Source organism: Bos taurus, chromosome 5 (genome assembly GCF_002263795.3).
Source record: "Bos taurus isolate L1 Dominette 01449 registration number 42190680 breed Hereford chromosome 5, ARS-UCD2.0, whole genome shotgun sequence".
Taxonomy (NCBI): Eukaryota; Metazoa; Chordata; class Mammalia; order Artiodactyla; family Bovidae; genus Bos; species Bos taurus.
Window position 1 is genome coordinate 14,873,980 of NC_037332.1, and position 13,410 is coordinate 14,887,389.

The 13,410-nt window shown below is 37.1% G+C and overlaps 1 protein-coding gene across 5 annotated transcripts in view; it reads left to right on the top strand.

Annotated features, from left to right (window-relative positions):
- The window catches only part of LRRIQ1 (leucine rich repeats and IQ motif containing 1), a 225,845-nt gene that overhangs the window by 200,751 nt on the left and 11,684 nt on the right, over window positions 1–13,410 (top strand). For 2 of the 5 annotated variants that reach the window (XM_059886782.1, XM_005206079.5), the window contains one exon: window positions 3,209–3,329. In XM_059886782.1, the coding sequence (XP_059742765.1) occupies window positions 3,209–3,329 (121 nt within the window). 5 annotated transcript variants of the gene reach the window in all.

Here is a 13,410-nt window from a genome sequence, read left to right on the forward strand (position 1 = left end):
AAAACATATGTAGAAAAACTGAAAAGCTTACAAGTGAATTTCACTTTATAATATTTTATTTCTCTTTTTTAAAAATATCTGCATAATAAGTAAATAGGTATTTATTTTGTGTGCTGTTTGTCTTCTAAAAATACAAACTTTTAAAATAAATATTTAATAAAATCTTGTTTGTGAAAAATCAGAAGAAAGAACTGACTGTTCTTTATTAAATGGAAGAGATTCTCTATTTTAAATTAAGTAGCTCGGTTTGGAGGTGAAACAGGATCCACTTGCTTAGAAGTCATGTTCCAGAATTCATACCACTCATTTCATTGTGAAAATATGGGAAAAAAGAATATTACAGACTTTGTAGATGAGGCTACAGACATGATCTAATCAGAAGACAAAGACCAACGAGAGTTTTGCAAAATCACTATTTAAATATTTGCTATTGTATTGCACATAAGAAAATTCTGATCTGATACAAACTGTTTATCATGTTATAACTGTGAAGAATGTTTAATATTACAATGTTTTGGGATTAAACATACAGTTTTGTAGAACAAGTATTAAAAGCAAGGTCAATTTTATTCTATTTTGCATGTATAGTATATCCATTTTGCATGACATAGAAGAAAAGATATATTTTCTTTATGATTTCTCTACTCCTTAACAGTAAGAGGAAGGATGATGTTCAATTTGAAACCAGTGTTTTCACAGGTAGAATTTGAATATAAATACATATGTGGCTGAGTTAAATATGCTGCTAGACATGTAACTAGCCTCTATGAAATTTCTAGGTTTGCATTTAAGCTGCGAGGTGGCACCATTGTGAAAGTGTGTGTTATTGTTAAATTTCACTTCTAAATTTGATTCTGTTATAATCTGGCTTAGTTAATAACCGATACTGTTTGCTGTTTTGGAATAAACAATCTTTTGGATGTTAATGGCTTAGATGATAACAAGATTTTTGGAAGACATGTTCACAAATACTTTCTTGACATGTAGGTATCATCTTGTCTGGAGGAGGGTGAGATTTCTGCTTTTTAAATAGGTGCAGTGAAATTATGTCATTAAATTGAAGCAAATAAAACCTGATTTTAAAATCCTGAGGCTTATAGTTAATGCCTCTTTAGTCAGCAGGAGGGTCTCTTATGTGGTTAGCATGTCTTTCCTTATTTTGTAACTGATGTCACCAAAATCTTGGTATTGCTTTGATCAGTCAGTTAGTTCAGTTCAGTCGCTCAGTCGTGTCCGACTCTTTGTGACCCCATGAATCACAGCACGCCAGGCCACTCTGTCCATCACCAACTCCCGGAGTTCACTCAAACTCACATCCATCGAGTCGGTGATGCCATCCAGCCATCTCATCCTCTGTTGTCCCCTTCTCCTCCTGCCCCCAATCCCTCCTAGCATCAGAGTCTTTTCCAATGAGTCAACTCTTTGCATGAGGTGGCCAAAGTACTGGAGTTTCAGCTTTAGCATCATTCCTTCCAAAGAACACCCAGGACTGATCTTTAGAATGGACTGGTTGAATCTCCTTGCAGTCCAAGGGACTCTCAAGAGTCTTCTCCAACACCACAGTTCAAAAGCATCAATTCTTCAACGCTCAGCTTTCTTCACAGTCCAACCCTCACATCCATACATGACCACAGGAAAAACCATAGCCTTGACTAGACGGACCTTTGTTGGCAAAGTAATGTCTCTGCTTTTGAATATGCTATCTAGGTTGGTCATAACTTTCCTTCCAAGGAGTAAGCATCTTTTAATTTAATGGCTGCAATCACCATCTGCAGTGATTTTGGAGCCCCCCAAAATAAAGTCTGACACTGTTTCCACTGTTTCTCCATCTATTTCCCATGAAGTGATGGGACCAGATGCCATGATCTTAGTTTTCTGAATGTTGAGCTTTAAGCCAACTTTTTCACTCCCCCTTATTCCTGATTGGTTTTTGTGATGTCTCAGTATTGATGGAGCTATAGTAATGGGACCATTAAATACATAAGGTTGTGCACTAATGAAATAAAATCCAGAAAGAATGTATAACATTTTTCATCCTAAACATCACAAGTGTAAATTGTGAGCCAGTCATCATTTCACTTGAAATAGTTCTCTACGGAGGTTTTTTTGATGAAACAATGGTATCACTTACCCAAGTACATTTTAAAAAGTGACTAATGCCCTAGAAGGGCTTCTCCTCTGAGTTCACCAATACCAAACTTGCTGATTTAACAATGAGAGAAGGTGGGAGGGGGTATGCAGACATCTGAATTTGAAGGAAGATGATCTTTGGGTTCTGGTTTCATGAGTTTTTGTAGCACGTCATATAGGGATAGCTATGTAACCACAGTGATGTTTTATGGTTTTATTTTACTCTAAATTTTTCTCACATCAAATATTAAGGACAATGCTTTCTCACAGGATTTCAAGCATCCTGTGGTTTGGATGAAGTTCCAGCTACTTTGAGGCTGCTTTACTTTCTATCATGGCATTTTTCTCCCATTGAGGGGCCAAATCCCAATAAATCCTTACTTAATGATATTAGACATTATGTAAAACAATATTTATAGCCAAGAGGTGATTCTTTCAACTCTTCAGTTCAATCCAAAATAGTAATGAAAGCTCAGAGAGTAATTTTAGATGAAATAAATTATCTAATACATATGTCCTTAAAATATCTTGAAATTTCTATATGTCTACCCTTATTCCCAAATTAGACTTAACATATAGTATTTTACATTAATAATGACTGTAGTGAGAAAGTAGAGATCTTTCATGGCTTTGTAGTATAAAAATATGGGATGAAAGGCATTTCAGGGAATTTTATAAGTGGTAAAACATGAATATTGCAGAAAATAATCCAATGTGACATTTATAACATTCAATTAAGAATTAAATAATATCCTTGGTAAATAAGTGATGTTAAGCTATTTAAAGTTTCATCAGTTGCCTTTAAGATTGATTTTCATCAAAATTACTGTACTGAAATGTTTTCTTTTGTTGTACAGACTCAAATAGCAAACCTCAATTTTAAAATCGGCTCTTATTTGCAAAAAATGCTTTGACATAGTGCATTTGTTCTGCCTGGGCAGCAATAAAGGATTGTGGTATCATTTTGAAGAAGGTTGTTTGACAGAGCCTGTTTGTTTATTTGGGGTAATGTGATCTGCATTCAGAAAATGCCATATTTTGTTTCATGATTGTATACATTCTCTCCCATTGCTCCCAGGCAAGACTTGTAAGCAGAGAAGACACGGATTTAGACCTTTTTTCCATGACCAGTGGAAGTGCTTTGTCTGTGAAGACAGAAAAAAAAACTCTGGCACACAGACACTCAGCGGGATCTTCAAGTAAGTTGTGGTTTCCTTCAGAATTAATTTCAAAATCACAAATGAATTGATGGAAACTAATGCCAGCAAGCATTCTTTTACAGATAAGGGTTAGGATGCCAGCAACCAGAACTGCCCAAAACTATCCATTTGAATTTTTTCCTTCTTTGAATGTCTTCTTTTGATACAAACGGAATTAAATTATTTCTAAAATTAACAGCATCAGTTTTTATTTTAATTCTATTCTGTGACTCAGTGATTTACTCCTCTACCCCTCCATGGATCATATTGAATTCTTTGATCATTTAGTTCTAAAAGAGTTTGTTTAGGTTAACTGTAAAATGTTGGATTTATATATCAAAGTAATGTGTTTTGGCCTTTTGTCATTATTTAATATATATTGTAAGTAAAGTTTGTTTTGAAGGAATTTTTTTTTTTTAAATAGCAGACTTCTAAACATTATAGTGTCAAAATCATGCTCTTAAAAACTATTTCCACTGAATAGATGACAGTTTGTATTTACTAGTGATGACTTTTTATATTTGAAAACTTGTCACACGTTTATTAATTTGGTACTATAACTATAACTATATATATATATATATATATATATATATATATATATCATGGTTTCAACAAGAATTACAAAGCAATTCTTAACTCTGAAAAGAATGTAAACATTTAAAAACTATCTGTATCTCAAGGTATTTGAGAGTAAGAAAGCCTAACTTTTTCAAACTCTTCATTTAACTTACACTGTAAAGATATCAAAACATTTTCTAGAGTGTTATGGTATATTAATACAAAAGATGGTTTATTTAATATAATATTTTGTTAATATTGCCAACATATAGTAAACCTCAGAAATCCACATATTAATTTACACTTCATTTTAAGTAATAGTTACTCTATAAAAAGATTTATTACTCATTGATTGTATGATTATATACACACAAAGTCAATATTTATTTGAATATGAACAATTCAACAATCCAGATAGTGCTCTTCAGATAAATGAAAACGTCGAAATGATTCTCTGACTTTTCCTCCAGATGCTTGGCATTATTAGATTCCAGTCATTTAAATCCATTTATATGTAAATTTATTTTAATGAATTTTAATTTCATTTTAAAATAATTTTAATATATCTAACGTACAAATATTTCCCAGAATCTGGTCATGAAAGGTTGCTCTGGTCAATATGGTTAGGAAATATTTTAGGTTAATTCACCTATGTAAAATTATTCTTTTAATACAAATTTTCTACAGCAACAAAGTGTGGTACTATCAGAAGTTATATATATATATTTTATATATATTATATATATGTATAAAACATTTCAGAAAGAATCAACCTATGCCACACATCATAGTGAATAATGCCATACCCATTTTAAGCATTGCATATTACAAACTCATATGATGTTGTTTTGAAGTAGTGTGGGTAAAAATAAACAAACCTAATAAAATTTTTACACAAATTGCCTTTTCACTTTACAGAATATCAAAGCTTCTGTTTGAAATGTACTATCTGAATGTTAAAACATAAATAACTCAGTCAGTCAGCAACTATCCTGAAATGCACAAGCTTCATCTTTCACTTACATAAAACTGAGTTATAGATTTTAGAGTATATAAGATCTTTATAGAGAGTTCATTTCTTAACACTTTCTCTAAGAAACTGTAATAAGGCCATTCACACTGTAGTTTCCATTAGTTGTCAATAAATGACATTATTGCAAACACTACTAATGACTAACTGTCCATTAGGTGACAATTTAAGACAAGCCACTTTAGGAAATATTTTTTCTTAAAGAACAGAATGAATATGAATAAATACTATTTGCCAAATTCTTTGTCAAACTATTGTCATACTAGTTTACTGTAACATACATGTAATATAATGGTGAAGGATATGAGCTCTGACACCACTTTGCCTAGATTTGTATCATAACTTAATTTTCTCATCCTTAAAATAGGAAAGATACATACCTTGCAGAATTGTTTTAGGATCAAATATAGTGCATTCACTTCCAGTAGTCATGTATGGATGTGAGAGTTGGACTATAAAGAAAGCTGAGTGCCAAAGAATTGATGCTTTTGAAATTTGGTGTTAGAGAAGACTCTTGAGAGTCCCTTGGATTGCAAGGAGATCTAACCAGTCCATTCTAAAGGAGATCAGTCCTGGGTGTTCTTTGGAAGGCATGATGCTAAAGCTGAAACTCCAGTACTTTGGCCACCTCATGCGAAGAGTTGACTCATTGGAAAAGACTCTGATGCTCGGAGAGATTGGGGGCAGGAGGAGAAGAGGACTACAAAGGATGAGATGGCTGGATGGCATCACCAACTCGATGGACGTGAGTTTGAGTGAACTCCGGGAGTTGGTGATGGACAGGGAGGCCTGTCGAAAAGAGTTGGACACGACTGAGCAACTGAACTGAACTGAACTGATAGCACATTCAGAATGGTATCTGTCTCAAAATAAGTGCTTAGTAAATGTTCTTTGTAGTTGATGTAAAAAAGAAAAATCAGTTGAGGTAAGATATTGAAGTCTGTAGTATCTGGTCACATGGCTAACTAGCTCAGCTTAAAAGAAATGTCCTCTTAATAGTTCTTTAACTGAAAAAAAAAATGACATAGCTTATTATATAGAGAAATCTTTTAACTGTCAGAGTCTTTGTGTCCTAGGCCCCCATGGCCCTGGGCCAACCACTTAAAGTCTCAGTATTTTGAAAGCTCTTTTCCTCCAGCTTTCTCTCAAAATCTTGTCACCTTATTAAAGCTAAAATATTTCTTTCAGTTTCGCAAGCCAAATCTAGAGAGTAGTTTATGGGTTACAGCTATAAAACTTTTTCAGCCTTTGAACTTTTCTAGTTATTTCTCTTTCAATGTTACTATATTATTTGGAACACATATTCTTTAAAAATAGATACATTCAGGTTTAAAATCCCTACTCAACTATCACGGATAAGTTATGTGACCTTGGGTAAATTATTTAATCTCTAAGAATGAGTTTACTCTCTGTAAAATGGAAGTATAGTGTCTATCTCATGGAATTTTAGTGAGGAATAAATCAGTAAAAATATACGTAAAGTATGGTGATGCATTGCCTAGTAGTAAGTAAAAAAAGTATTGTTCTTGTTGTTTATATTGTTCGTTATTGTATGTGTTGTTACTGTTGTATTATTTTTAAACAATTTCAAAGTAGAGTTGTCTTCTTTTTCTGTGTATCAAATAATAGCAGGACCATGCCATCCATATAAAGTAACAATGTATTTTCTTAGAGAATTTCCTAAGGTTTCTGTTTTTATCCTTTTAGGTCTTACTAAGAAGGCAATGGCACCCCACTCCTGTACTCTTGCCTGGAAAATCCCATGGACGGAGGAGCCTGGTGTGCTGCAGTCCATGGGGTCACAAAGAGTTGGACACAACTGAGCGGCTTCACTTTCACTTTTCACTTTCATGCATTGGAGAAGGAAATGGCAACCCACTCCAGTGTTCTTGCCTGGGGAATCCCAGGGACGGGGGAGCCTGGTGGGCTGCCGTCTGTGGGGTCGCACAGAGTCGGACACGACTGAAATGACTTAGCAGCAGCAGCAGCAGCCCTCTTACACAAGGCCAAGGAAATCTACTACCAAATTTTCTAATCTATATTATGATTTGAAAATAGATGAAGTAGGTCACATTCATATTTTAAAATGTGCCATTGTGAAATGACTAGGCAAAAAAATTCCTGATTTAAACAATATTTATTTTAAAATATTTGATATCCTTAAGTGATTTTGGTTTTCTCAATTCATTTCCCTCTTAATACTTAAAGGATGCATTACAATAACAATAACTCTATTGCTCTAGCAATTTAGAGTTTAGCCAATTTCTTTTAATTGTCTTTTCTGACTTATATGCTTATTTTTCTTTGATAGATAATATAAATGAGACTTAAAGTATTTATTTGAACGTTCGCACAAAAAAACTTAGCAAAGGAAAGCAACAACTTGAATCCATCTTTTCTCATTCCAAACTCAGTGCTATACTGTCTTCTGTTCCTTGGGCTAAAACATGTAGCTTAGTAAGAATATAGTTCCTCTTATCCATTCATTCTTTCTGGAGACATTTATTGATGAAATATTGCTCACTGTACACCTAGTTTTGGTTTCCAGTTGCCTTCTTCATATTATCTCTGTATTTTCCCAGACATAGTCCATTTTCAAAGTTAGCCAGAGACTGAAAATCCAGAATTCCTCTGTAATAGTGTATGAGTTCAGTTCAGTCGCTCAGTCGCGTCCAACTGTTTGCGACCCCATGAACCGCAGCACGCCAGACCTCCCTGTCCACCAACTCCCAGAGTCCACCCAAACCCATGTCCATTGTGTCAGTGATGCCATCCAACCATCTCATCCTCTGTCGTCCCCTTCTCCTCCTTCCCTCAATCTTACCCAGCATCAGGGTCTTTTCCAATGAGTCAGCTCTTCACATCAGGTGGCCAAGTATTGGAGTTTCAGCTTCAACATCAGTCCTTCCAATGAACACTCAGGACTGATCTCCTTTAGGATGAACTGGTTGGATCTCCTTGTAGTCCAAGGGACTTTCAAGAGTCTTCTCCAACACCACAGTTCAAAAGCATCAATTCTTTGGCGCTCAGCTTTCTTTATAGTCCAACTCTCACATCCATACATGACCACTGGAAAAAACATAGCTTTGACTAGACGAACCTTTGTTGGCAAAGTAATGTCTCTGCTTTTTAATATGCTGTCTAGGTTGGTCTTAACTTTCCTTCCAAGGAGTAAGCGTCTTTTATTTAATTTCATAGTTACAGTCACCATCTGCAGTGATTTTGAAGCCCAGAGAAATAAAGTCTCTCACTGTTTCCACTGTTTCCCCATCCATTTGCCATGAAGTGATGGGACCAGATGCCATGATCTCAGTTTTCTGAATGTTGAGCTTTAAGCCAACGTTTTCACTCTCCTTTTTCACTTTCATCTAGAGGCTCTTTAGTTCTTCTTCACTTTCTGCCATAACAGTGTATGAAAGTGAAAAGTGAAAGTGAAGTCGCTCAGTCGTGTCCGACTCTTTGCGACCCCGTGGACTGTAGCCTACCAGGCTCCTCTGTCCATGAGATTCTCCAGGCAAGAATACTGGAGTGGGTTGCCAGTTTCCTTCTCCAGGGGATCTTCCGCATTGGAGGCAGACAAACGCTTTAACCTCTGAGCCACCAGGGAAGCCAACCCCAAATTGGCTTCTTCTCTGAACATGTCCTAACTGTCATGAAATGTAAGCCCTTATAATATGGTACTGAATTTACTGAATGTGGAAAAAACTATTTTTCAAAAGTAAAGTTGCTAATGCTGTTGAAATGAAGAAGGCTTCTTGGAGGCAGTATACTTGATCTATACCTAGACTGACAATTGGGATTTAAGTAAGGGGGGAAAAGTGGAAATAAACCCATCTAAACAAGGGCAAAAGGTAAAATATGAATATATATTTGTAAAACACTGAGAAACCTGTCTGGACCAGAGGTTCCACATACTGAAGCGATGTAAAATAAAGTTGCATTAAAAATGAAGCCTAGTTTCAAAATAACTTTGAAAATATAATGGAGTAGTTGGGCTTTTCTACGCAGCTGCTGCTGCTGCTAAGTTGCTTCAGTCATGTCTGACTCTGTCTGACCCCATAGACGGCAGCCCACCAGGCTCCCCCATCCCTGGGATTCCCCAGGCAAGAACACTGGAGTGGGTTGCCATTTCATTCTCCAATGCATAAAAGTGAAAAGTGAAAGTGAAGTCACTCAATCGTGTCCGACTCTTAGCGACCCCATGGACTGAAGCCTACCAGGCTCCTCCATCCATGGGATTTTCCAGGCAAGAGTACTGGAGTGGGATGCCATTGCCTTCTCCTTTCTACTTCAAATGAGAAACTAACAAATATTTCTGAAAATACCTTATTGTTTTAGAAAGCCTAAAGTCAGTTGAAGAAAGACATTCTGAGTCAATCCTAACATTTTACAATGCCTCCAGTATATTGACAAAATAATTTTAAAGCTCTAATCAAAACAGATTAATCTGACTATCAAAAGTACTAAGTGAAATACATGGTTTACTAGATGCCAGTTCAGTTCAGTTCAGTCGCTCAGTTGTGTCCGACTCTTTGCGACCCCATGAATCGCAACACGCCAGGCCTCCCTGACCATCACCAGTTACCGGAGTTCACTCAGACTCACGTCCATCGAGTCGGTGATGCCATCCAGCCATCTCATCCTCTGTTGTCCCCTTCTCCTCCTGCCCCCAATCCCTCCCAGCATCAGAGTCTTTTCCAATGAGTCAACTCTTTGCATGAGGTGGCCAAAGTACTGGAGTTTCAGCTTTAGCATCATTCCTTCCAAAGAACACCCAGGGCTGATCTCCTTTAGAATGGACTGGTTGGATCTCCTTGCAGTCCAAGGGACTCTCAAGAGTCTTCTCCAACACCACAGTTCAAAAGCATCAATTCTTCGGTGCTCTGCTTTCTTCACAGTCCAACTCTCACATCCATACATGACCACTGGAGAAACCATAGCCTTGACTAGACAGACCTTTGTTGGCAAAGTAATGTCTCTGCTTTTAAATATGCTATCTAGGTTGGTCATAACTTTAAATGAAAAAAAGTCAACCTGAAAAGACTACATACTATATGATTTCAACTATGTAACATTCTTAAAAAGGTAAAATTATGGAAATGGTAAAAACATCAAAGGTAGTAGGGGGTTGGATGGAAGATGAATAGGTTGAGCATAGAGGATTTTTAGGGCAGTGGAAATAATCTCTATGATACCATATGCATACTGCCATTCATTATACATTTTTCCAGACCTATAGAATGTACAAAACTGAAACCTGAGAGTGAGCTATAATGTAAGCTATGTACTTTGGGTGGTTATATTTTGACAATTTAATTTCATAATTTGTAACAGGTACCTTACTGGTGGGGTTGTTGATAATGAAGGAGACTATGAGACTTCACTTTCATTTTTCACTTTCATGCATTGGAGAAGGAAATGGCAACCCACTCCAGTGTTCTTGCCTGGAGAATCCCAGGGATGAGGGAGGCTGATGGGCTTCGGTCTATGGGGTCGCACAGAGTCAGATATGACTGAAGCTACTTAGCAGCAGCAGCAGCAGCATGCATATGTGGGACAGAAGATATATAGTAAATCTGTGTGCCCTCCTCTGTGAATGGAAAATACTCTTTAAAAAATTGTCTTAATAAAAAGTGAATGGGAAAAAAGAAAAGGAAAACAAATGAGAAGCTCAGAAGGCTGTTCCTCACCACCTATTGCCTGAGATTTACTTCAAAACAGGTAGGATTTAGCTTTTAATTTTATAAATAAATTGCCCAGGGCTAAGGAGGCTAAACGTTGTAGAGCTAAGACTCAAATCTGGGTCTTGTGATTCCTAGTGTAAGGATATCAATTGCTTCCCATCCAGCTTCTCGGCATCATAAATGTTTTGCTTCTATCTATCTCAATGTACAGATGGAACATAAAAGACAATATCGTAAATTATAATGTATTTTTTGAAAAATACAAAGATGAAGTGCATATGATTAGCACATAGAAAACACTTCAGAGAACAAATGAACTTATCAACCATTGTTGCTTTTCTCCTCTTATCATATATTCATAGAACCTTTAAATGGATATTGTCTTCTCCAGAACAAGGGAAACCGTTTCCATTAACATTTTATGGCCTTCTCTGTAAGTTGTTTGTATGAGATTTAATCTAGTTGTTGCTGTTCTTTAGTTGCTCAGTCATGTCCAGCTCTTTGAACCCTATGGACTATAGCACACCAGGCTTCCCTGTCCTTTACTATCTCCCAGAGTTTGTTCAAACTCATGTACATTGAGTTGATGATGTTATCCAACCACCTCATCCTCTGTCATCCCCTTCTCCTCCTGCTTTCAATCTTTCTCAGCACCAAGGTCTTTTCCAATGAGTCGGCACTTCACATCAGGTGGCCAGAGTATTGGAGCTTCAGCTTCAGCATCAGTCCTTCCACTGAATATTCAAGGTTGATTTTCTTTAGTATTGACTGATTTGATCTACTTGCTGTCCAAGGGACTCTCTCAAGAGTTTTCTCCAGAACCACAGTTTGAAAGCATCAATTCTTCGGTGCTCAGCCTTCTTTATGGTCCAACTTCCACATCTCTGCATGACTACTGGAAAAAACCATAGCTTTGACTATAAAGACCTTTGTCAACAAAGTGATGTCACTGCTTTTTAAAATACTTTCTAAATTTGTCATAGGTTTCCTTCCAAGAAGCAAGTGTCTTTTAATTTCATGACTGCAGTCACCATCTGCAGTGATTTTTGGAGCTCAGGACAATAAAATCTGTCACTGCTTCCATCGTTTTTCCATCTATTTGCCAGGAATTGATAAGACCAGATACCATGATCTTAGCTTTTGAATGTTGAGTTTCAAGGCCAGCTTTTCACACTCTTTCACCCTCATCAAGAGGCTTTTTAGTTCCTTTTTACTTTCACCTTTTAGAGTGGTATCATCTACATATCTATGGCTGTTAATATTTCTCTCAGCAATCTTGACTCCAGCTTGGGATTCATCCAGTTCAGCATTTTGTGTGATGGATTCTATGTATAAGTTAAATTAGCAGGGTGACAATATACAGCCTTGACATACTTCTTTCCCAGTTTGGAACCAGTCCATTGTTGAATGTCCAGTTCTAACTGTTACTTAGAAATCACTGAAGATGATGACTGTGGCCAACATATTAAAAGATGCTGATTCCTTGGAAGAAAAGCTATGACCAACCTAGACAGCATATTCAAAAGCAGACACATTACTTTGCCAACAGAAGTCCATCTAATCAAAGCTATGCTTTTTCCAGTAGTCATGTATGGATGTGAGAGTTGGACTATAAAGAAAGCTGAGCGCTGAGAAATTGATGCTTTTGAACTGTGGTGTTGGAGAAGACTCCTGAGAGTCCCTTGGACTGCAAGGAGATCAAACCAGTCCATCCTAAAGGAAATCAGTCCTGAATATTCATTGGAAGGACTGATGCTGAAGCTGAAACTCCAATACTTTGGCCACCTGATGTGACGAACTGACTCACTGGAAAAGACCCTGATGCTGGGAAAGAATGAAGGCAGGAGGAGAAGGGGATGACGGAGGATGAGAGGATTGGATGGCATCACCGACTCAATGGACATGAGATTGAACAAGCTCCGGGAGTTGGTGATGTACAGGGAGGCCTGCTGTGCTGCAGTCCATGAGGTTGCAAAGAGTCGGATACGACTGAGCGACTGAACTGTTGCTTCTTGACCTGCATACAGGTTTCTCAGGAGACAGGTAAGGTGATCTAATATTCCCATCTCTTTAAGAATTTTCCACAGTTTGTTGTGATCCACACAGTCAAAGGTTTTAGCAAAGTCAACAAAGAAGAAGTAGTGTTTTTCTGGAATTCTCTTGCTTTTCCTTTTTCTATGATCCAGCAGATATTGGCAATTTGATCTCTGATTCCTCTGCCTTTTCTAAATCCAGCTTGAAAGTCTGGAAGTTCTTGGTTCACGTGCTGCTGAAGCCTAACTTGAAGGATTTTGAGCATTACCGTGCTAGCATATGAAATAAGTGCAGTTGTCTGGTAGTTTGAACATTTTTGGCATTGCCCTTCTTGAGACTGGAATGAAAACTGACCTTTTCCTGTCCTGTGGCCACTGCTGAGTTTTCCAAATTTGCTGGCATATTGAGTGCAACACTTTAACATCATAATCTTTTACGACATGAAATAACTCAGCTGGAATTCCATCACCTCCACTAACTTTGGTTGTAGTGATGCTTCCTAAGGCCCACTTGACTTCACACTCCAAGATGTCTGGCTCTAGGTGAATGACCACACCATCGTTTTCCAGGTCCTTAAGATCTTTTTTGTACAGTTCTGTGTATTCTTGCCACCTCTTCTTAACCTCTTCTGCTTCTATTAGATCTTTACCATATTTTTCATTTTCTCCCTTGCCTTTTGCTTCTCTTCTCTCAGTTCTTTGTAAAGTCTCCTTAGACAACTGCTTCACCTTCTTGCATTTCTTTTTCTTTGGGATGATTTTGGTCACCACCT